The sequence below is a fragment of the Sphaerodactylus townsendi genome, linkage group LG17 (genome assembly GCF_021028975.2).
Source record: "Sphaerodactylus townsendi isolate TG3544 linkage group LG17, MPM_Stown_v2.3, whole genome shotgun sequence".
NCBI classification, from domain to species: domain Eukaryota; kingdom Metazoa; phylum Chordata; class Lepidosauria; order Squamata; family Sphaerodactylidae; genus Sphaerodactylus; species Sphaerodactylus townsendi.
In genome coordinates, this window is record NC_059441.1 from 17,295,335 (window position 1) to 17,320,632 (window position 25,298).

A 25,298-nucleotide genomic window follows, 5' to 3' on the forward strand; every position below is an offset into this window, starting at 1 on the left:
CGATGCTCGGGCGGCTTCTTTTGTAATTGATGCCGCGTCACGAGAAGCACATCACGAAACAAGACCTGTACAATTTCTGAACTGCACTGTTTATTTTTGCTGCTTGAAACCTAAGTGACAGTATGCCACCATAATGATGGGGTTTCTTCTAAACCTTTACTACACTGCAGGTACAGAAATATACGGACACATTTTTGGAGAATTGACATTTTTGCAAAATGCAGCAAACGTTTTGATTTATACATGAGAAAAGGGGGGGGGGGAGTGTTCCAAAGGGGGGGGAGTATGCATTTCAAGTTATTGCAGGTTATTTTTTGTGTGTGTGTGTGAGAGAATTACTTTTCTGCAGGTAAAATAATGTTTAAATTTAACCAACAGGAACGTGTCAGTGTATTTAAAATTCATGACAAACGAAAACCTTCCCTCCAGTCACTAGTTGCCTCTTGGCAGGTTTTTAGGGTGTTGCATGGTGAGGGCCAGATGTCAAACACAGCATAAATCCCACGGCATTTTGTCTGTTTTCCGGCGAGCGAAGCTGTTCTGGTTAGTTTTTTCAAGGAAAGCGGATAAATGTAGCCAAATTGGCGAAACACAAACCAGCCTCAAAGCACTTCTGCCATTAACTCCAAATAATTTCAGGGCACACCAACCAATGCGCTTCAGCCATGTATCCCAGCCTGAGACAAGGTCTGGCGTCGAAAGAAAGCTGTTCTTGCCTTAAGAACGCATCCGCCATCGCTTGTTCTCCGTTTTAGTTTCAGTTTGCTGGGATTACGGTTGGCCTGGTTGAGAGAATTTAGTTGGTTGGTCCATTTATCTAAAGCGGTATACCGTGCTCCGCCCCTTTTCTGATGATCCAGCTCAAGGAGTTGATTGACTTGATCGATTCGGCCATGAATAGTGCTAAAAGGTCGCAGAAAAGATACCACCCTGTCCGCTTGTCGCCCGGAAATGTCAGTCCAAACGAAAGGTTTGGTGTGGACTTGACAAGAAAGGAGATGGAAAGAAGATGAAGGTTCTCAGGAGCCCATTGGCGTGTTCCTGATCCCTTTACCATGGGAGCACCCTGGATTTATCACTCTTATATGCTGCTTTTATTACATAGCGAAATCTCTTGCCTAGAATCATAGCCGTTGGAAGACGCAACTCATAAGGGCTCTTTCGAATCCAAACTCTTGCCAGTTTCAGGAAGAATCTCGCAATCAAAGCACTCCGGACATATGTTCATCCAGTTTCTTTGTTTAGCGCCAAATATTCCGTCCGAGGCCGTGTCATTAAAATCAATACGCTTCCCAACCGCCCTGATAGTCTGAAAAGTTCTTTCCTTTAATGCGTTGAAAGGTGGAAATCTTTTTTTCCTGCACTTTGAATATTACAATGTTGGAATAAAACTGCGGGAAACTTTAAGAAGAAGAGGAGGAGTTTGGATTTATATCCTGCCTTTCTCTCCTTTAAGGAGACTCAATGTGGCTTACAAACTCCTTTCCCTTCCTCTCCCCACAACAGACACCTTGTGAGGTAGGTGGGGCTGAGAGAATTCAGAAGAACTGTGACCAGCCTCCTGGCGTCGTCCCAGCGCAGGAATGGGGAAACAAATCTTTCCGGTTCGTCCTCGCGATAAGACTCCATTGCTCGATGGCGGAGTGGGGAACGCAAAACCGAATCGGTGACGAGTCCAATCGCCTTCAACCACTATACCATGGTGACTTGAAGAAGATGGCCTTCTTCAGGTGGGCTTGGGGGGGAACCTTCAATTTTTATGCTTATGCTTTCCATTACTAAACAATAACTGGTAGACATATGCTTTCTTTGTGCATTAGAGAAGCCGACCTAAAATAAAGTTTTTTGAGGATGTCAATCTTACTGTTTCTGAGCTCCTCCTCACCTAAATCATACAACTGGTGCCAATAAATATACTTACACATAACAGCATTTTCATACATATATCGTGTACTTCCTCTGTGCTATTAGTAAATAAGTATCTAGGGCTCTGAGAAAGAAGATAACAAATACTCACTTATCCAGTATACACTGCACAAGTAAGCTTTCCACATCAGCTACATCTATGTTTAACTCCTAAGGAAGAAAAAACAGACAGTAAATGTCCTTATACCATTGGTAGTTGCTTGTTTTCCTATATCAAGATGGTCTACGCACAACACCTAGTACCGATATTCATCTTGTTAAAAGGGAAGGGACAGAAAAGAAAGAGATTCCTGAAGATCTCTAGTCTAGAAGGAGCCACTTTGGCGTAACTTCTCCAAAAAGGAACGTTCTCACCGCTTGCAGCTGGGAATGCATTTACAGCCTAATCCCATGAGTTATAAGAACATAAGAAAGAGCCTGCTGGATCAGCCCAGAGTCCATCTAGTCCAGCACTCTGCTACTCGCAGTGGCCCACCAGATGCCTTTGGGAGCTCACATGCAGGAGGTGAAAGCAATGGCCTTCTGATGCTGCTCCCAAGAACCTGGTCTGCTAAGGTATTTGAAATCTCAGATCAAGGAGGATCAAGATTGGTAGCCATAGATCAACTTCTCCTCCATAAATCTGTCCAAACCCCTTTTAAAGCTATCCAGGTTAGTGGCCATCACCACCTCCTGTGGCAGCATATTCCAAACACCAATCACACGTTGCGTGAAGAAGTGTTTCCTTTTATTAGTCCTAATTCTTCCCCCCCCCAGCATTTTCAAAGTATGCCCCGTGGTTCCAGTATTATGAGAAAGAGAGAAAAATGTATCTGTCGCCATTTTCTACCCCATGCATAATGTTATAGACTTCAATCATATCCCTCCTCAGGCGTCTCCTCTCCAAACTAAAGAGTCCCAACAAGGAGTTGTTGGCTCACAAAAAGTACAGTTGATGACATATGCTTACAGTGGACTATGTTCCGATAAAGGAAAAGGTGGGGCTGTTTTAAATTCAGCAGAGCCGGTTACCTCTATTCTGGCTTCATTTGGGCGACTAAAAGCGAAAACTGATGCACAGCGAGTATAAAACAAAGTTCTGGACACAACCAATCCAAAAAAAGAGAATAAATTACGCAAACCAATTTTTTGGTGTCATTTATTTTAAATAATTCATTCTGGTTTCGAGGTGTAAGGAGTAACATCCCATCTGCAGCTTGCAGGCAATCTATTTACAGCCGATATTCCTCCTGAAAGGCTCCACCAGAGATTCCTGCCTATTGACTACTCGGCTCTTCAAGCATAATACTGTTCCTCAAAGCGGCTTAAGTTTTTTCAAGTACAGTTGAAACACATCTTTGCAGCCACAAGGGCCAGAAAGCTGTTTTTCATTAGGAAGATGCATTATGCAACCAACATGACATATAGCCCTTTTTCTTACTCGCCTCCCTTACTGCAAAGTATACTCTGTCTGCAATAGATTTGCAGATTGCTTAGGTGCTGGAGAAGTACGTGCGTTTGACCAACGGGTGTGAAACCAAACCCTCCCGAGACAGCATTACAAGTACCTTAGAAATAAAAGGAATATGTATTCTTGTGTAAGGCTTAATTAATTTTATAAGCACTTGTGTTCGGATGTTTCGCAAAAGTTCTGGAAGAAAAGAAAAGCAAGACGTCATTCTATGAATAATCGTTCAATCTGAAACAAGTGACATTCTTAGTTCCAAGATTACATGCATTTAGATAGAAGGGCATTAAGTGCTTGTACAATGTGATTAGTTAGCTATCTCTTGTAGCAGATTTTTTTAAAAGGTTCAGATTTGGTGTAGTCCACTGCAGAGAGAAACTTTCTGAGGATAAGACTCAATGAATAGTACCTGAAGAATAATTTAAACAAAAAGGCCAATGCAGGATACCAGTAAGAATATTAGATACTGCTAGTGAGGATATAAGGTACTGAACAAGGAAAACTCTGGACTAATTTATGTATTTCAACTGCATGTCAACTGTAAGCATAAACGACAGAGCCAGCACTTCTAGGGTTGCCCCCAAAGCTTCACAAACAAAGAAGAAGAGTTTGGATTTATATCCCCCCTTTCTCTCCTGCAAAAGACTCCAAAAGGCTTACAATCTCCTTGCCCTTCCCCCCTCACAACAAACACCCTGTGAGGTAGGTGGGGCTGAGAGAGCTCTGAGAAGCTGTGACTAGCCCAAGGTCACCCAGCTGGCGTGTGTGGGAGTGTACAGGCTAATCTGAATTCCCCAGACAAGCCTCCATAGCTCAGGCGGCAGAGCTGGGAATCAAACCCGGTTCCTCCAGATTAGATACACGAGCTCTTAACCTCCTACGCCACTGCGTTCCCTTTCATCTTCTCTCCACCCCTTACCCCCCAGCCCTGGCTTTCCTTTATGTTGTGAGCCATGTAGAGCTGGGGAAAAGTGTGGTCAAGTCACTGACTTATGGCGACTCCATAGGGGTTTTGAGGCAAGAGACATTCGGAGGTGGTTTGCCACAGCTCGCCTCTTCGTGGGATGAGAGAGTTCTGAGAGAACTGTCACCGCCCTACACCATAAGGGAACCTTATAAGAATCTTGTCCGTGTCTCTTATTCTTAAAGCTTGGGAACGGAACTTCTCTTCCGTTCCGATCAGAGAACTCAGGATTGTGGAAATGCAGGCCCTGGCAAGTGGACAAAACTCCCAAGGCCCGTGGTGGCAAACCTTTGGCACTCCAGATGTTATGGACTACAATTCCCATCAGCCCCTGCCAGCATGGCCAATTGGCCATGCTGGCAGGGGCTGATGGGAATTGTAGTTCATAACATCTGGAGTGCCAAAGGTTCGCCACCACTGCCCTAGGCCCAGCATGTTACCAAGAGGCTGAACTGTGCTTCCTACTTTTCTGAGAATTTTTTTTGGGGTGGGGGGTGGGGCTTTGCTCCCTTTCTGCATTGCCTTCCCACAGCTCCTCCACACTGTCCTGGCCAGCTCCAAAGTGAGTAACCCAGTCACAGAGTCAGCTGTTCCCCCCAACCCCCACACATTTAAAAAAAATGGAGGAAAATTGTTTTAGAAGAAGAGTTGGATTTATATCCCCCCTTTCTCTCCTGTAAGGAGACTCAAAGGGGCTTGCAAACTCCTTTCCCTCCCCCCTCACAACAAATACCCTGTGAGGTAGGGGGGGCTGAGAGAGCTCAGAAGAACTGTGACTAGCCCAAGGTCACTCAGCTGATGTGTGTGGGAGTGACAAGGCTAATCAGAATTCCCCAGATAAGCCTCCACAGCTCAAGAGGCAGAGCGGGGAATCAAACCCGGTTCCTCCAGATTGGAGTCCACCTGCTCTTAACCACTACGCCACTGCTTTTAGTCTTTTTTTTTTAGCACCAACACAGGATGTGGGAAATACTATTTCCATACAACTTCTGCGCAATACTAGAAGGGAACTTTTGGAAACAGATGATGAGAAAATTCAAGATGGGAGATGCTAAGGCAGTGGTGGCGAACCTTTGGCACTCCAGACTGTTTTCCATGGACTACTGCAACCGTCCCATCAGCCCCTGCCCTTGCGACCAATTGACCATGCTGGCAGGGGCTGATAGGCTCCATAACAAGTGCCAGAGGTCCGCAACCACGGCACTAAGGTTCAAAGAACTACAGGAGCTTTAATATTCTTCCAGTATGTGCTCCCCTTTTATGCAAAGTGGGATGCGTCCATGATGTTACTGTGATTTGTCTTTAGAATCTTCTCAAATTCAGTGATGTCGTTATTCTGGTAGGCACTTCAAGACACAGGAAGAAGTTACAATTTTTGTCAATTGGAAAATGAAGTGGACACCACGGTTTGGTTTCTGGACTCAAAGGCATATAAATTTAGTACCTATGGTATATCTATGGACTCAAAGGCATGTAAATTCAGTATCCTTCCCCCCCACCCCCTCCATTCTCTTAGGAACCAAATAAATCTAGCGTATAGTTTAAAAGAAATTCCTGCTGGGGTCCAAAAAGGTGCATTCCCACGTAATTAAATAGGATCTGACTACTTCAAACCCTGTAGACCCATCTACCAGATTAAAATTTTTAAAAGCAGGTTTGCAATGCATCGTGGAGACAAAATTGATCAAAAGTGCAACTTCAGAGCTCCTTTGAGACACACAATTATCCACGGTTCTTTGGATATTGGATCATTTGGTAACTTGGTTATTCAACTGAATGGAGAAAGAAAGAAAATGCTCGTGGGTACGCGCAGATACGCCTGCCTATGTAAGAATATATCGAGGACATTTTTAAAGAAGTCAGATGGTTAGAAAACTGGGAATAACAACTTACAACCAACAATACAACAGCCAACTGAAAAAACATATGCTTTTGTATCAATTTTCGTGTAAATCCTTTGTTGATGGATTTTTGATATCACCTATGTTCAAACAGCACGGTGTTTTGACTGCCATGAAGAATAATTTGAAAACCGAGCCTGTGACTCCAAATCACTAATTTACACACTGCGTGCTTCTAGCTTTGCTCTTTAGGGGAAAGAGACTCTTACCTTACTAAATTTGTCATTGCTAGAATCTCTGGATCATTTTTGTATGGTTTTGCCTAGACAGGACAAAAATAACAAATAAACACACTCAGATACCAACTGGGACATTTATGCTAACAATATGTAAAGGAAACAGCAAATGTTACCTCTTGAGAGTCAAATGGATTTATTCCAGACTTCATCAGCATGTTTGCTAAGACCAAATATTTTAAGCAGGTCGTTCTTCGGGGACTCCCTGATTCATCATAGTTTTTGAACGCTTCAAAGAAATCAGTGTGTGCCTTTTCAAATTCACCTTCCCTTAGATGCATTTTACCGCCACATTCTGGAAGAAAAAGAAGCAGAGGTGAATGCTATTGATTGGCTGCCGCCCCCACAGAGTTAAATGGCCCATTTACCATGTTAGGAAGTGAAGTGAAATTTAGGAAGTGAACTTTTATTTGCCAACAATATTGACACAGAGTGTTTCTAACAGTGCAACCCTAAACAGAGTTAAACCCTTCGAAGCTCATTAAGGTTTACCTCTGCTTAGAATTACATTTTAAAAAATTATCTGTTTATTGTATACACCATTAAAAAAAAAAATCACCCCCCGGCCAAATATTAAGAGCAACTGTTTGCTTCATTGGGACAGTTAGCATGAATACATTTGTCCATATGGAATTTTGCCAAAGGAGGGGGGGAAAGTGGATTCATAGGGATGATATATCTATGGAATATATTCTTTCTATATTTTTGAGCCGGCACAGTTAGAAAACAAAATACGTCGGTGTCTGTTTCATCTCCTTGTTTGTGGATATGAAAACAGGTTATTTCCTATTGCTACTTGGGAAGTACATCCAAGGAATCCCAAATCAATAAATGCTGAAATGTGACTGTCTTTATTTATTAGCAAACAATCCAGACATTTGTCACTAATATTCAGCTTAACAGGGCAGGTAAAAAGAAGGAGGAAAGTTTGGATTTATACCCCACCTTTCTCTCCTGTAAGGAGACTCAAGGTGGCTTCCAAGCTCCTTTCCCTTCCTCTCCCCACAACAGACACCTGGTGAGGTAGGTGGGGCTGGGAGAGCTCTGAAGAACTGTGACTAGCCCAAGGTCACCTGGCAGGAATGTAGGAGTGCAGAAACACATCTGGTTCACCAGATAAGCCTCCGCCACTCAGGTGGAGGAGTGGGGAATCAAACCTGGTTCTCCAGATTAGAATCAACCCGCTCTTAACCACTACACCATCGAGTGCACACACATTCCTTCAATAACCAACTAACCCACCCTTGCCATACAGATCCAGGGGTTGGCCAACCAATTGGCCATGCTGGCAGGGGCTGATGGGAATTGTAGTCATGAACATCTGGAGTGCCAAAGGTTGCCCCTTCCCCAATACGCTCTCGAATGCGAATCATACAGACTCCAATACGCCACAGGGATGAAGAATGCGTTTCCATAATTCCATAACTGACGAAAGCCAACCAGTGGGACAGCTGGCAACAGGGGTCATGTGGATGAGTTAGCCCTGCTACCATTATGCCACCCGCAGGGGCAAATCTAGATATTTTAACACCACTTGCCTCTGATGACCCCCATGATTAATGGGTGAGGGATAGCAGACTTGATGTGCAACGATTGCTCATATAGTGCTTTAAGTTTTTTGTTATTTTTCTGTGCTGTGTACATTTGGATTTCCAATGCATATATTTCCAAAAGCTGGGTGCCTTTTTTAAGATCGTCTTCTCCATCGTCGGTCTGTGGAAAGGCAGAAACGCGCACCATGTCAAATCTGCAGCGAGGAAAAATTACATTCTTCTCTCTATGCCCCATTAGCCAACGTCATTAGGTCTTGAACCGTCACGAGCACTTTACACTCACTGCAAGCCACTAGTCAGCCCTGGCCCCAGACAGTCAAACAAAATTTAGGGGGAAAAGTCTACTAAGAGGCCAGAAGGATTAAATACGGCTTATGCTCAGCTCAACACAGATGCACAATGTGAATTTTTAGTTACAGCTTTTAATCTTCCGCTGTTCTGCCAAATAGTATACTTTCTACCACAAGTAGTGTACCTTATGTTGAGCATTTTTTAAAAATTAACATATAGGATTCATTGAATCTATGGCCAATTAATATATACCCGTGTTCCCCCAAAAATAAGACAGGGTCTTATATTAATTTTTGCTCCAAAAGATGCGTTAGGGCTTGTTTTCAGGGGATGTCTTATTTTTTTCCACAATTTTGCACCCCCCAAGTGACCAGATCAGCTGCACTGGGGGAATCTGTAACTAGGATTTGTTTTTGGAGTAGGGTTTATATTTCAAACATCCTCCAAAAATCCAAAAAAATCATGCCAGGCCTTATTTTCGGGGTAGGTCTTATTTTCGGGGAAACAGGGTAGATACATTCAAATTTTAATATAACACTAGCTGCTCCAGAGCATTTTAATAACCTGCATAAAAATATCCGGGAATGACTCTGCAGGGCGTAACCACCACCTACATTTGGCCCAGAAACGCACGAGCAGCTAGTTCAGATGAGCAACTTGTCAAGAGGCAGGCGCCATTGCAAATCTGTACTGGAATCAGTGTTTGGACAGCCTTCAAGGGCAACCCACAGTGCAGGCTACATCTCAGCAATAGCTTTGGCCCAGAACTACAGATTTCTTTAAGGGGTGGCGGTTCAATGGTAGATCATCTGCTTGGCACGCAGAAGGCCTCATGTTCAATCCTTGGCATCTCCAGTTAAAAGGATTAGATTAGCAGGTGATAGATAATCTCTACGGAAGACCCTAGAGCAGGGGTCTGCAACCTGCGGCTCTCCAGATGATCATGGACTACAAATCCCATCAGCCCCGGCCAGCATGGCCAATTGGCCATGCTGGATGTCAGGACTACAAGCCCTAGCATGCCCTAGTTCCACTGAAGGACTGCAGGAGCGGGAAATCCTGCGAACAGAAACCCAGAGAAGGGACAGGGGATGCAACGATTGGCCGTCGCATTCATCTGAATGGGCCTTAAATGCTGGAACTGAAGGGGAGTGCTTCAGTTCCAGCACCTTGTATCTAGGGCAATACAAATCAATAAAGTTTCTCTGTTAAAGTTGTCTTGAGTGTGTTCAGCAATCATTGGTAGGGGATGATGGGAATTGTAGTCCATAAACATCTGGAGAGCTGCAGGTTGCAGACCCCTGCCCTAGAGCCTCTGCCAGTCAAAGCAGACAATACTGACACTGATGGGCTAATGCAGGGGTGGCCAATCTATGGCACCCCGGATGTTCATGGACTACAATTCCCATCAGCCCCTGCCAGCATGGCCAATCGGGAATTGTAGTCCATGAACATCTGGCCAACCTATGGGGTGCCATAGGTTGGCCACCCCTGGACTAATGTGTCTTATTAAATCTGCTTCATGTGCATTCATAAAAGACTCCACAGATAGAAAAGTTTTCCAGGAACCATTTGTACTACATTCCACCTCGGAAGAAAATTATGTAGCACCAAAGGTCAGGCCTCGTAGGCGGCAACACCACTGTCCCTGCCAAGTGCTCTTGTTACGAATACTTCGTGGAACCTTTGCTGCACACGGAAAGCAGTTCTGAATAAACCCTCCGGCGGCTACCTGGACATCTTGCCAGGCGCCCAAACTGTATTTGATCGTTACAAATACAGAGCGGAACGGAAGTTATGCATGTGAACATCGGAAAGGTTGAATGAGTGTGCCAAGGTATGTATATCCTGACTACCTCCGCCAAAATGTGCTGGGCAGACGTCTCAAGAAGCTCCACTATTTTTGCATCCTGATGCTGCAGCTGTGTACAAGAACAAGTCTGATGAATTTCTGAACAAGTAAAGAACAGTTTAGAGACATAGAATCATAGAGTTGGAAGAGACCCCCAAGGGCCATCCAGTCCAACCCCCTGCAATGCAGGAACACATAATCAAAGCACTCCTGGCAGAAGGCCATCCAGCCTCTCTTAAAAAATCTCCAAAGGAGGAGACTCCATCACTCTCCGAGGCAGTGCATCCCACTGTCGAGCAGCCCTGACTGTCGGGAAGTTTTTCCTGATGTTTAGGTGGAATCTCTTCTCCTTCACCTTGAACCCATGACTCCTGGTCCTAGTCTCTGGAGCAGCAGCAAACAAGCTTGCTCTCCCACCAGCATGACATCCCTTCAAACATCTAAACATGGCTATCATGTCACCTCTTAACCTTCTACTAAACATCCCCAGCTCCCTAAGTCTCTCCTCATAAGGGCATGGATTCCAGACCTTTTACCATTTTGGTTACCCGCCTCTGGACCCATTCCAGCTTGTCAATATCCTTCCTGAATTGCAGGGCCCAGAACTGTACACAATATTCCAGGTTTAGTAAGGGAAAGGTATGGCGGGTTACCTGACACGACTGATGGAGCTGGCGTAAGATTTTCTGTAGCTTCCCATACTCTTCGCGTTCTAAATACAGTTTGCCAAGCTGCAAAGAACGGGATAGTTTTTAAGTACGTTAGGCTATCAAAACTCAAGCTCAGCAAAAGTTACTGACCCCAAATAGGCTTCATTACCTTTGTGTTTGTCTTAAACCACAACCTATCATTCTTAGCATCTTTCAGAGCTTCAAGCGTTGTCTCATAAAATTCCTGAAGCAAATCCATCTGACATAAAAAATCAGAATTCTATAATTGTAAACAGCAAATTTGTGCCTGTTAATATAGTCAAGGTGAACATACTCAACAGTTTGAACTTAATACTTTAGATGAAAATCAGCAAGGACTATCTACATACATTATAAGATATGCATTAAAACGTACATTGTTATTGTCATACAAAATACATATTAGTAAAGAATATATCGAGACCAATTTGATTTAAATTTCTATTCCCTTTCCTTGGGCATATGGGGGATTCTGTTTTGGAACAAGACATCCCCTAGTTCCGTGGTGGCGAACCTTTGGCACTCCAGATGTTATGGACTACAATTCCCATCAGCCCCTTCCAGCATAGCCAATTGGCCATGTTGGCAGGGGCTGATGGGAATTGTAGTTCATAACATCTGGAGTGCCAAAGGTTCGCCACCAGGCCTAGCTAATTCCTCTTGGTGATAATCCTATACTGTCCCAACAGACTTGCTCTCCAACATTCAGGGTCCAGCCACCCTCTAAAGTCAGTGCAGTAGTTGTATCTTCTTCCTCTCCTGTGCCACTCAACAATCTGATTCTGCTGTTCAAGAAGGGTCCCATTCAATTGCCTTTTCTGAGATTATACACCAGGCCTAAAAACAAACTGAGGAGGAAGAAGAAGAAGAGTCGGATTTCTATCCCCTCTTTCTCTCCTGTAAGGAGACTCAAAGGGGCTTACAAACTCCTTTCCCTTCCCCGCTCTCACAACAAACACCCTGTGAGGTAGATGGGGCTGAGAGAGCTCAGAAGAACTGTGTCTAGCCCAGGGTCACCCAGCTGGCATGTGTTGGAGTGCACAAGCTAATCTGGTTCCCCAGATAAGTCTCCACAGCTCAAGTGGCAGAGCGGGGAATCAAACCCGGTTCTCCAGATTAGAGTATACCTGCTCTTAACCACTACGCCGCATAGGCTCTCATATGTTACAGCTTGCTTTTCTCTCCAGTCTAGGACTGAGTGTGAAATCTCCCTTCATGTTCAAGCAACCCGGGCCACAATGCAACTAGAACAGCAGAATCCGCAATCTTAAAGGCTTTCCGTGCCGTGCCTGTCATTTATTTTGGTCTGCTGGGAACAAGGAGCTGTAGCTCTTCTGCCCCCTCAGAAAACTCTGCCCTGTCAACCATTCATCAGTTGGTTGTATTCAAGACCTTGCGCAATCCACTTTTTAGACTTAATCCCAATTGAAACATCTAGTAAGCACAGATGTCGATTGTATTTCATCTTTCTTAAAAATAATAAAAATTGCAGCACTGCACTTCCAAAAACGCCACTAGATTATCAACTACTAGTGCTAAAACCAAGAAAAGCAACTTGCAAAGTCAGTAGTATCAAAACTGTCCCAACACATTTCTTTTGCATCCTGTTATTATATAAAATACTATTATTGTACACAATTCTGCAATGGAAACAAGGTTGAACGACTTTTAGAGAGCTTACAAAGTTCACATTTAACTGGCTAACTTTAAACAATTTCACAAAAACAGTGGATTATGTGCTGCATCGTTGACCCCTGTACAGTATTGCTAGGTTTAGGTTGCTAGAACCTTTATAATTGGGTAGAAGTGAACTTATTGAACAAGAAAAGACTATATTCCTTTTAAATAATAAAGCTATAGAACAGTGGTGGCAAACCTTTGGCACTCCAGATGTTATGGACTACAATTCCCATCAGCCCCTGCCAGCATGGCCAATTGGGAATTGTAGTCCATAACATCTGGAGTGCCAAAGGTTCGCCACCACGGCTATAGAAGTTCTTGAACAAACAGCTAATTTTTTTTTTGCCTTGTAATCTTTAAACATTCCTAACTATATAAGCCCTTCGGGGGTAGGGCAGTTTTTCAAATCGAATAAACAAACAAACAAATAAATAATATTAGCACTGAGGTTATTTTAATGTTCGACTGTCTTATACCTGCTGCGCCTAAGTTTTCAGGAATAGCCTTGTTTAAATTTATATGCCAATAAAGCTTCCGTATTGATTACTTTTCAAAAAGGTACAACATTGTTTTTTCGACTGCTTTATTGTATGTCTTCTAGCACATCTGTACATAAATCACCTTTGCACGCACATACACCTGGGGGGTGGGGAGGGCTGGAGGAGGCAGAAACACTTTACAAGAAGGATAATCTAACCTGCTTGGAAGTAGAGATATAATCGAGAATAGAATTGATGGACTTTTCAGAATAATTCCGTGTAACCGCACTCCGTATGTAGGTCAATAGTTGTTTATATCTGTTCATCATTTCAGGAAAGTTAGTCTGTTGGCAGGCGGGAAATAACAAGTGTTTTATCATTTACAATAATGAAGCATTTCAAAGTGGAAGTTGTGTCTAATCAGTGAAACTGAGAAACAATAACTCAAAAGGCGACTGTTTTGCTGCAGCGCGTGATATATAAAAATGCATTAACACATTTACATTGCTCTTCTTATGTTGAATCTATGCTGGCTATCTGTTGAGAATTGGAAATGTTTATAGAAGGACGTGACTTCACAGCATACAAATATTCTCTTTTGCCGTAGAGACTGGTGATACAATATACCCGATTCCTGTATTTAGTGCTTATGTAAGTTGAAAACACGCTCTATGCAGAGACATTACATCAACAGGTACAAGGCGTGGAGTATTTTCCAGACAGCACTTAAAACCAGGGTTGTGTTGGCACATAAACATATTTCTCTATCTTTAAATGTTATGCATTAACTATGTCTTATCTATGTGAGTTATTTTAATTAGTAGCCTCTTGGGAATAGCATGCCAAAGTGGACTTTCAGATATAAACCGACATTTTTCCATGCCACAACAAGCTACGCTTATCAGTTCTGGTACCATTACAGCCTAAAGTTACAGAAAGTATCACCGTCTTTCATGCACCATAAAATAGTGGTTTTTGGAAACCTCTAGTATGCAATGATGCAGGTTCTCTTGCTTCATCTCAGACATAGGTGTCAAACTTGCAGCCCTCCAGATGTTATTTATTTATTTTATTATTTAGATTTTTATACCATCCTATCCCCGAGGGGCTCCAGGCAGTGTACAACAAACTAATACAAAACAAACTAAAACAAAACAAGGGCAACGAGGATGATTGAGGGACTGGAGCACCTTCCCTATGAGGAGAGGCTGCAGCGTCTGGGACTCTTTAGTTTGGAGAGGAGGCGGCTGAGGGGGGATATGATTGAAGTCTATGAAATTATGCATGGGGTAGAAAATGTTGACAGAGAGAAATTTTTCTCTCTTTCTCACAATACTAGAACCAGGGGGCATTCATTGAAAATGCTGGGGGGAAGAATTAGGACTAATAAAAGGAAACACTTCTTCACGCAACGTGTGATTGGTATTTGGAATATGCTGCCACAGGAGGTGGTGATGGCCACTAACCTGGATAGCTTTAAAAGGGGCTTGGACAGATTTATGGAGGAGAAGTCGATTTATGGCTACCAATCTTGATCCTCCTTGATCTGAGATTGCAAATGCCTTAACAGACCAGGTGATCGGGAGCAACAGCCCCAGAAGGCCATTGCGTTCACATCCTACATGTGAGCTCCCAAAGGCACCTGGTGGGCCACTACGAGTAGCAGAGAGCTGGACTAGATGGACTTTGGTCTGATCCAGCTGGCTTGTTCTTATGTTCTTATGTTCTTAAGTTCGGGAGCAAAACTATACAATTAAAACAACAGCAACCCATAGAAGCTCCATCGTTAAAATATACTAAATTTCATTAAAAACAGCGGTAATACCATAATAGAAGGTACCCGGTAAACCCTTTTCCTTAAAACCCTCCTCTAGGGAACGGCCGGACTCCTCCATAGGAGGGTAATCTAGATGTAATTGAACAGGGGCGCCAAACTCAGCGGCTGATTGCTCCAAAGGCCTGGCGGAACGACTCAGTCTTACAGGCCCTGCGGAATTCACCAAGGTCCCGCAGGGCCCGGACAGCTGGAGGAAGAGTGCTGGCAGGGGATTATGGGAACTGTAGTCCATAACATCTGGAGGGCCACGAGTTTGACACCTGTGATCAGGGTTCTCTTACATCGAATCTTTGTAACAGTGACAATGTACAGGTCAATCCTATGCCGTTAAACCAGTCTTAACTCGCAGGTTCCAGTTGGCTCTGAATGGGCTCTGTCCAAAGAACTTTTGACATGAGACAGCATTAGAGATCCCAAGCTATGACTGGGGTAAATATTAGCAGATAAAAAAAACCATCAAGGATAAAGAGAGTCGTGCATCTTACCAGTTTGAAATTTATTTTTATCATCTGTTTCAATGCTTTGAATCCCCACTCGCCCTTTTCACCCTCAAGCTCCAAGACCTGGAATCAGAGAGCGCAAGAGAATTGCTTTCCTTCACCTTGTCATGTCTAAAACGTTACGCCGCAGCATGTTAAATAACATATCCTCAAAAGAGCTTTGGGATGCTTTTGCTCCAGCAATTATTACGGATGATTTGCTTTGTTGATGGTCAAAGGTTCGCATAAATCTCCTTCAGTTCACAAAATATATTATGGATCTTACACATAAAAATAAAATAAGCGGACACTTCTGTCACGTTACTTCGTCATAAAAACCCTAAGATTCTGTCAAAGCTAACTTTCAATTGTTCCTGCAAAGTCACGGACTCAAACATTCTGAAACAGACATAGAACAGTGTCAATTATATTGTGAAATAGAACAGCTTTTTCAATGTGTAAAAACACAAGTGACATTACAAAAAGAAACCAAATGTATCATTTCTGAAACAAACATAGAACAGCGTAAATTACATTGCACAAACAACATTACAAAAAGAAACCAAATGTACTATTTCCCCCTTTCTGCAAACGTTCTGTTTCAGCCAACGTTCAGCTGTGTGCTTTTATCAACTTAACATTCATATGGACAGCCGATGTATCACGAGCATTATTAATATTTGGCAAGGGTGATCGTGAAATGTCATATAACCTGTATGAGCCAACTCAGCACAGTAATCCCTCTGAAACATTTCAAAAACAAAAAAACACAGTAATTCACTGATCAGAGGACACTTACACTTGGTGCAAATCGAAGGCCCCTTCCTCACATGGGGAATCATGCACTTTCAATCCATTTCCAATGCACTTTGCAGCTGTGCGGAATAGCAAAATCCACTTTCAAGCAATTGTGAAAGTAGATTGACAGTGCATTATTTTGCTTGTGAAGAAGGGGCTTAACACTTCCCATTCTTAACCACCCAGCACAGGGGCAGGGTGGAATACATCACGTGCTATGCTCTTCCATCGAGCCTCCCATCTTCCATGACATTTCCCGTGCCTAAGGCTCATTCCGCACATGCAGAATAATGCACTTTCAAACTGCTTTCAGTGCTCTTTGAAGCTGTGCAGAATAGCAAAATCTGCTTGCAAACAGTTGTGAAAGTGGTTTGAAAACGCATTATTTTGCGTGTGCGGAAGGGGCCTTAGTTTTGCAACTAACAATGGTTAATATTCACTGAAATTTATGTCAGCTACAGTTGGCTCGAGTCACAATTTGGAAACGATATGTAGAAGTTCTGGTTTGGTACTAGTAATGGTTTGCAAAAAGGCTAGTGCTGAAATAACACTGTCAGCTCAGAAACTAAAATGGTGTGGCGGTAATTCCCCAACCCATGGGCGAGAATTCTGGTAGCACAAGTCCAATAAAAAGAAAACTTTTAATGGAATACATTCATCAAGAAAAGAAAAGTTCGGAACCTTCTGAAAGCTGCTCAGTGCTGCTTTGGGGTCATCCTCCTTTAACGCTTTAGAGTTGTAGTATTGATTCTCCAAATCTACATTCGGTTCAGAGTTACTGTCTTCAGAGTATTCCTGTATTTTATGACAGGTAGGAAAATACATGTCAGACTGAAGGATCAAACAAGCAAGGCAGTTGATTGGTAATAAGCTAGATAAAATGGGGGGGGGGGGAACCCCACCAACTTTATACATTACCCTAGAACAGACCTTAATTAGTTTCATATTTACATTGTTCTGTCTCCTCCCAATCTCTCAAACAAATTAAACCCCTAGACGTAACATTAAGATGCAAGGGCCAGAGACTGACGATGCACAGCAAATTTAAGTCACAAGGAGGGGGTGGAAATTTGCTTGTTGTTGTTGTTTCAAAAACGCCACATGATCTCTGCTGTTGATATACAATACTGCCACTTACCAGCCTCTCCGACAGTCATTTTGCTTGCGGCTTGAAAAATGGTTAGGCAATAGGTGCCAGAGAGACAGAGGGAGAATTACTTCGGTTTCTTCAGTTCAGTGCACTGGAAGTTCAGTGCACTGGAAGCTACTAACGCATGCTAAAAACATAAACAGGCTCAGAGGTGCCCCATTTTTAACTTTGCTTGAATACTAGGGTATGTTCTTTTCGTATCTCGTTTTAGAAATCCTGTTCGTGCTAACAAGAGTCTCTTTCTCCCTCTGAGCGGGACAGTCTTGCTTCTTCCAGAAGATGACCCTGAAGCTTTGCTTTCGTTATCGTGTAAACAAAAATGGAGGATTGACTGGATTAAGAGGTTATCACCACCAGGTTAAGGGCTTATGAAGATATGGCCTGGCAGACATATCGAGCCTGACACATTAAGAAGTCATTCCAGTCGTCAAATGTGCACACACATAATACACCGTGGTATTAATTTATTTTCATCACAGCTCACTTATGTCACTGAATCTCAAGGCGGATTACATATTAACTGATTTATTGTTGTGTTACTGGTGGGAAAAGAGGGATGAGCACGAATTCCCTCCCTCCACATTTCAGTGACACCCTTGCTCAATTGCCCCTAATGAGAAGCAACATAAAACATTCCAAAAGAACAGAAACCAGTCACTTTTTATTGACTATCATCTATACCACATTATCTTCCTTTTCATTTTATCCTTAGCACTACTCAATCTGTTGGGAAGGTGAAAGCCCACTGTAAACATAATTCTACTGATCTGTTCGCCATTGATGACAGATTGGAAGCGGACTGCAAACAACTCTCTCTCTCTCCCTTAGCCACTGCATCTCTACCAAAGATGACCCTGGTTGATGTTAGCCACAGTTTGGAGACCCTAATTAACCATGGCCTAGAGACTGACAGGACTATGAGTTGCACAGGGTTGGAGGGGTTTCTCCATGATGCTCTAAACCAGCGGTTCTCAACCTGGGGGTCGTGACCCCTTTGGGGGTCGAATGACCCTTTCACAAGGGTCGTCTAAGACTCTGCATCAGTGTTCTCCATCTGTAAAATGGAAATTTTAGGGTTGGGGGTCACGACAACATGAGGAACTGTATTAAAGGGTCGCGGCATTAGGAAGGTTGAGAACCACTGCTCTAGACAGTTAAGATTCAGTTACAACCACTGTAAGACATGCACTAAGGGACTTGCTGCTATTTTACGTTAAAGAGGTAACCCTTAGAACACAAATATCACAGAAGTGGGTTCAAATGGGCTTCCCAGCACCTCTAGCAGCACGCTACACCATTCTTCAGTGTACAAGGGACTCCAGCCATGTTGCTTAGCCAAACTTATCCGTAGTCAGTGCCTAGTATTCTATCACACTCTACTATGACCAAGAGGCTGCATGTTGCAATATAGATCAAGGGGAAGAGCTGTGCAGATATGAGAACATATAGATTAAGTTCTGTTGGCGTGTGTGTGTAGACCAGGGGTAGGGAACCTTTAACACTCAAAGAGCCATTTGCACCCGTTTTCCACGGGAAAAGAAAACACTTGGAGCCGCATTTAACATTTGACATTTAAAATAAAGATAACACTGTATATATTGAGCTTTTTAACCTTTTACTCCACTCATTCTGAGAAGCGCATGGATGCGTCCGCCCTGCTGCTTGCAGGGTGGGCAAGGATGGGGCCAGCGGCTTGGCCTTGCCGGCCGCCGGGAAAGCGCCCACCCCGCTTGAACAGGGTGGGCGAGAGGGGAAGCCCGTGGGACTGCCCAGCCGGTCACGGGCAATTGGTGTGCCCACCCTGCTGCCTGCAGGGCAAGCAAGGATGAAGCCGGCGGCTCGGCCTCGCCAGGCACCGGGAAAGCGCCCGCCCCGCTCCAATGGGGCGGGCGAGAGTGGAAGCCCGCGGCGCGAGCCAGACGGCCGCGGGCAATTGGTGCACTCGCCCTGCTGCCTGCAGGGCGAGCAAGGATGAAGCCGGCGGCTCGGCCTCGCCAGCCACCGGGAAAGCACCCGCCCCGCTCCAATGGGGCGAGCGAGAGGGGAAGCCCGCGGCGTGAGCCAGACGGCCGCGGGCAATTGGTGCGCTCGCCCTGCTGCCTGCAGGGCGGGCAAGGATGAAGCCGGCAGCTCGGCTCGTGGAGCCGCAGTGCAAGGGCAGAAGAGCCGCATGCGGCTCTCGAGCCACAGGTTCCCTACCCCTGGTGTAGACAACTAAGAAAGAGAAATGACTGAGTTATAGCTTTTTTCCCTCCCCATGGGTTCGTGATGAAGACTTAAAAGCTGTAAGACATATTGTGGAGACACTGAGTTCTGAGAGCAGTTACTGTGAGAAAATACCCAACCATAAGAGTTAAATCAGATGAAGCATAAAGCTAGCCCAGTGTTAATCCCTAGCAATACTATTTCTTGTCTGAGAAAATGTTACACAAAGAAGAAGAAGAAGAGTTTGGATTTATATCCCCCCTTTCTCTCCTGCAGGAGACTCAAAGGGGCTTACAATCTCCTTACCCTTCCCCCCTCACAACAAACACCCTGTGAGGTAGGTGGGGCTGAGAGAGCTCCGAGAAGTTGTGACTAGTCCAAGGTCACCCAGCTGGCGAGTGTGGGAGTGTACAGGCTAATCTGAATTCCCCAGATAAGCCTCCACAGCTCAGGCGGCAGAGTTGGGAATCAAACCCGGTTCCTCCAGATTAGATACACAAGCTCTTAACCTCCTACGCCACTGCTGCAAAATTGAACCACCATTAGTCTTAATCATGGGCATATATAAAAGTTGACTTTCTTTCTACACCCCCACCCCCTTTATAGGAACCGTCCAGTTTTTCATTTAAGTCATCGGAGATCAGTTTGTTTGTTTTTCAAATTTCCTGTATATTGCTTTTAATATTTATATATGTGAGTCTGGCTCATGCTAAGTACCGTTTGCTTTGAAAAGTCGTTACAATGCCGCTTTGCTCAAAGAATGTTCGCTGATCTAAGGGGTGCGCAGCTGTTTCTATGCCAATTCTTCCTCTTGGGGAGAGGACCTTTTCACTACCCTTTTCACTATTATTTCTCATTCCAACTGCTCTCAGCAAAAAGAGTTTTGAAGAAAAACTCCTCACACACTTGCTGAAGGACAGCAGCAAATTTGGTTCAAAGAAATAGCATTGGTCACCTTAAACATATTGCTAACTTATTCAGATCTTGCCTAGCGATAGGAAGGCTGGACAAAACTGGGAACAACTTGGGGTGGGGGGGAACCAGTTATTTTCCAAGGCCTTAAAATAAATTCTGACTGAAACATTTGAAATTTTGGGGAGTACTAAAAAACTCCTATGAAATAATCGCTCTTTTAGAATGAGTGCAATGCTTTTAAAGACAAGGCGAGCATGCTGTAAACCAGTGGTTCTCAACCTGGGGTTCGGGACCCCTTTGGGGGTCGAACGATCCATTCACAGGGGTCGCCTAAGACTCTCTGCCTCAGTGTTCTCCATCTGTAAAATGGATAAATGTTAGGGTTGGGGGTCACCACAACATGAGGAACTGTATTAAAGGGTCATGGCATTAGGAAGGTTGAGAACCACTGCTGTAGACATATACAGCTCTTAAATACAAGAGACACTTCTACATCAAGGGCCCCTTCCGGACATGAAGAATAATTATTTTCACAATTGTTTGAAAGTGGATTTTGCTATTCCACATAGTAAAATCCAGTTGCAAAGTCGACTGAAAGTGCATTATTCTGCATGTGCGGAAGGAGCCTTAGAAACTTGATCTTCATGAGGACAGCATACAGGACTTTTATTGCTTCTGTGGCTCTTTTGACCTAACTTTTTTCTTACGGTTTGTTTACTGGGCACTGGACCTTGATGGAGCGCTATCCCAACTTATTACACACTTCTGAACCCATTGACTTCAATGGATTGAGAACAGCCTAAGTCTAGTGAGGACCACACTGTCCGTTATACAGAAGGCATGAAACTTTCCAGATTGCAACAGATCCTGGAAGACAACCGTGCCTCTCCACTAAGGAACAGGGTGAGTAGTCTTGGTACTACAGATAAAGTTACATTCACATGAAAAGCTGCTTGACAGTAAATCAAGCCACAATTCTACCACATCCAGTGCCAATTTTCCATTTTGTCCCTTCCAAGTATATCCAAATTAGAAGACAGCCATAGCTCAGTTCGTTTTATTGCAGAAGTTTTGTTCTCTTTCACACAATCTCTGGACAGATCTCGTTTTAAGTATTTTTGGCCACTTTTATGAACTTTTGCAATAAGATAACAAAGTGACACTATGAAAGAACTTCAGACAAGCCAAGCAAGTCTTTAAAGTCACAAGAACCTGACAAGTACCAAGGCTATGTAAGCAAAAGTTTTACTGTAGCCAGTCATCAAGTTGCAGTTATTTACATGGGGTTACCCCAGATATGTGAAGATGCATTTTACAGTCACAGGGCGACTGCCTCATACTTCCTTGATTCTGAGCACAGGGTCTACTACACCCTACCACAGGGGTCTGCAACCTGCGGCTCTCCAGATGTTCATGGACTACAAATCCCATCAGCCCCTGACAGGTTGCAGACCCGTGCCCTACCACAATACCAAAAGTTGTACTATCAAAGCAATATACATAAAACAATTTGAAAGCAGTCACAACAATATTTTTAAACACCACAATGCTGTAAACATACTACTGAAATAATACTGTTAACTGAAAGAGCATAGGGATCTTACTTATGCTCCAATGCAAATACTGCCTTATATCAAGACAGGTTGCCAGTTTATCCAGCCCAATGCCATCTAGCAGCAGATTCCCATGGTCTTGGGCAAGGATGTTTTCCAACACTGCAATGGAAGCATTGTTTCATGACAGAGGCTGAACCTGTCAATGGAAAGTATACAGCCAGCGTGCTGGAGTGGTTAAAAGTGAAAAGAGTCTGATCTGGAAAACCAGGTTTGATTCCCCACTCCTCCACCTGAGTGGCAGAGGCTTATCTGGTGAACCAGATGTGTTTCCGCACTCCTACATTCCTGCTGGGTGACCTTGGGCCAGTCACAGTTCTGTCTGAACTCTCTCAGCCCCACCTACCTCACCAGGTGTCTGTTGTGGGGAGAGGAAGGGAAAGGAGTTTGTAAGCCACCTTGAGTCTCCTTATGGGAGAGAAAGGTGGGATATAAATTCAATCTCTTCTTCTTCTGCATACTATCAGTGAACTGTGGGCCCTTCCTAAAATACATTCAGCCGTATACGCTTTGGCAGAGCTCAGATCAGGATATGATACTCAACTCCTGGTATCTTTTTTTCCAGTGTTCCAATGTAAGCTGGTATTTCTGTTTTCAAATCAATAAACAAGTGTTTTAACATGAGCTCCTGCTTTCTTTGTAACAGGCCCTAAAAGCCCATTAACTTCTATTTTGAAAGAGGAAGTATCAGCTTGCAATAAAACGATCAACAAACATTGGGAAGGTACAGAAACGAAACAGTGCCTGCCTTTGTATACATGTTAAGGGGGGGAGGGATGAAAGCTTTTACCCGAGACATCTTGTGAAACCTTGAAGGCTAATAGACTTATTGAAGCATAAGCATTCTTGTACTAATGAATGTACTTGCCATTTCGCTGCAAGAGACAAAACTATGTCACATCAAATTTGAATTTATTTCTTGATATAATACGATCCTGGTCTGAACTGCATGGCCCGATATTGTCAGATCTCAGAAGCAAGTAGGGTCGGCCCTGGTTAGTTTAAGGATGGGAGACTCTCAAGGAATCCCAGGGTTACTACGCAGAGACAGGCAATAGCAAACTACCTCCGTTATTCTCTGGGGGAGCAGCAGGCGTAGTGGCTAAGAGCAGGTGCGCTCTGATCTGGAGGAACCGGGTTTGATTCCCAGCTCTGCTGCTTGAGTTGTGGAGGCTTATCTGGGGACCTTGGGATAGTCACAGCTTTCTAGAGCTATCTCAGTCCCACCTACCTCACACAGTGTTTGTTGTGAGGGAGGAAGGGCAAGGAGATTGCAAGCCCCTTTGAGTCTCCTATGGGAGAGAAAGGGGGGTTAAAATCCAAACTCTTCTTCTTCTTCTTCCTGCCTTGAAAACCCTACAGTGTCGCCCTACAGTTGACTGCGACTTGATAGCACTTTACACTCGCAAATACGATCCTAAGCATGTTGATGTGGAAGCAAGCACCAGCTAACTCTCAAACAAGTGCATTTAGGGTTCCAGCCTACACAAAATCCCTACCAGATAGAGCATGAATTCCATATTCTAGAAAGACAAACCACAAATATATATTTAAAACAACTCTGCCTTCATCTACACAGATCGTACATTTGTTGCATACATTTATTGATTGAATTTTTATTCCATACTTCTTTCAAGCTCAGCACTCTTCCCTTCTATATTATCCTCCCCAAATCCCTATGAAGTAGGCCAGGTTGACTTGAGGTTAGCCACTAAATTTCATGGCAGCCAGGGATGCAAACCTAGCATCCCAGCCTTACTTTCTCGAACGCGTCACCACACCGGCACAAATGCTATGGTAACTCATTAGACAACACATCCTATCCCAAATTTTTAAAAACTAGTTTTCAGTTGATTCACATTCTAAAACCCCCGCCTATGATTTTCTAAACACCCAAGCTGTCTCTTATGAAATAAGGACTGCCCCCTCGTTGAGGGGGGGAAACAGCTTTCTTTCAGACATACAGAAGTACTGATTTGCGATCCAAACACAAACGTTTCCCTTTTCTTTTGGTGTGTGCAGGTATAACATCCTTACTTAGTCAGTTACACCTGTGTGCACACAGTACACAACACCTCTACAGTATATGCCTTAAAAAGGAAAGGGGAAAAACGCCGGAAGCAAACATTAGTTTTAGAAACTGTTTTATACGTGGAGGGAAGGAATCTTCTTGGGTCTGAATCCAGCTCCTCCCTTATTTCTAGCTTGCTCCCACCTCCTCATCCCTGAGTTGACTTGGGTAAGGGAATTAAAAAACTATGCCAATTTTTTTTTAATTCAAGGGACTGATCTCCCCCCTGCCGCCCCCCACACACAAAAGGCTTCAAAAATTAATAACAGCAGACAGAATCTCATAAGCTCCTTGAACCCAAAGTCTTACTTTTTCAGCAAGGCTGACTAGATTTATTAGGCCCAGAGATTGGCCTATTTATGGGGGCAGAGTATGTGTGTAAGGGGGGGAAGTAGAACAGGGGGTGTCACCCTCAAACCCTTCCCAAACCTGGCCCCACTTCCCAGACCCCCCATAACAGGGAGCCTCGCCCTGTCAGTTCAGACGAACCCCCATCCCAGGGGCATGGGGCGCCAAGGAGGAAGGGAGCTGGAGCTAAGCCCTCCCTCCCGCCCGCCCCACCAACTCAGCCCTCCTCCTGGGAGGCCCGGCCTTCCTCCCCCGCCCCCCGCTTCTCACCAGGTCATAGTCCTCCTCATCATCGCACATGAAATCATCCTCCATGTCAGACATCTTGGCCGGAGGACGCGCGGAGGGGGGGAGGGGAGAGGGGAAGCGGAGGGGGCAGGGAGGGGAGGAGAGGCGAGGCTGGAGCCAACCCCCTTCTCCCACAATCCCCCGCGGCTGCTCTTTCAATGTGACTCCGCGGCTCTCTTTCCAGGTGGGAACGAAAAAGAACCCGCCTCGGCGGGGGGGAAAAGGGAGCGCACGGACCGGAATCGAGGTGGCACCGGGCCTGTTCTTAGCAACAGGGCCCTTAGCAACCGTCTGGGCCTAGGCCTCTGAAGCGAAGCCTGGCCTTCTGCGGCTGTCCCCCGCCCGTCTTCGTTTTATTTTTCCACTTCTGACTTCCTCAGCCGCGTGTTGTTTTATAGTACAGTCGCACAACTTGTTCTATAGTAAGCTGTGTTGTCCTGTGTGGGCAAAACAAGCAGTGCAACCCTAACAAGAGCCACTCCAGTCTAAGACCATTCATTTCAATGGGTTGGACTGGAGTAACTGGGCATAGGATTGGGCTGAAAGTATGTATAACACGATGCAGGCTTCCCTTCC

General features: G+C 44.3%; 1 protein-coding gene across 4 annotated transcripts; it reads right to left on the bottom strand.

Moving 5' to 3' along the window:
• Window positions 1–711: 711 nt before the first annotated feature.
• Window positions 712–24,856, bottom strand: COPS2 (COP9 signalosome subunit 2). Of its 4 annotated transcripts, none has more exons than XM_048481936.1 (14): window positions 24,705–24,856; window positions 16,814–16,927; window positions 15,341–15,418; window positions 13,237–13,362; window positions 10,990–11,079; window positions 10,824–10,901; window positions 10,175–10,240; window positions 8,013–8,187; window positions 6,591–6,769; window positions 6,448–6,500; window positions 5,584–5,683; window positions 3,474–3,562; window positions 2,018–2,076; window positions 712–903 (listed from the first exon to the last, which is right to left on the bottom strand). In XM_048481936.1, the coding sequence occupies exons 1-11, from the start codon at window positions 24,756–24,758 to the stop codon at window positions 5,596–5,598; spliced, it is 1,101 nt and encodes a 366-aa protein (XP_048337893.1). In that variant the 5' UTR covers window positions 24,759–24,856; the 3' UTR covers window positions 712–903; window positions 2,018–2,076; window positions 3,474–3,562; window positions 5,584–5,595. The 4 variants fall into 4 exon arrangements, with proteins under 4 accessions (XP_048337893.1, XP_048337892.1, XP_048337895.1 ...); XM_048481935.1 differs by having other exon boundaries at window positions 10,990–11,100; XM_048481938.1 differs by lacking the exon at window positions 10,175–10,240.
• Between the last annotated feature and the right edge of the window lie 442 nt (window positions 24,857–25,298).

What these genes read in the sequence shown, in the direction of transcription:
- COPS2 (XM_048481935.1), bottom strand. Translation starts at nt 24,758, where the DNA reads ATGTCTGACATGGAGGATGATTTCATGTGCGATGATGAGGAGGACTAT. An exon ending in AATCATGGGGGTCATCAGAG is followed by an intron (nt 6,770 to 8,012) that starts GCAAGTGGTGTT and finishes TTTTTCTTCCAG; the next exon opens with AATGTGGCGGTAAAATGCAT. An exon ending in ATCCATTTGACTCTCAAGAG is followed by an intron (nt 6,501 to 6,590) that starts GTAACATTTGCT and finishes TGTCCTGTCTAG; the next exon opens with GCAAAACCATACAAAAATGA.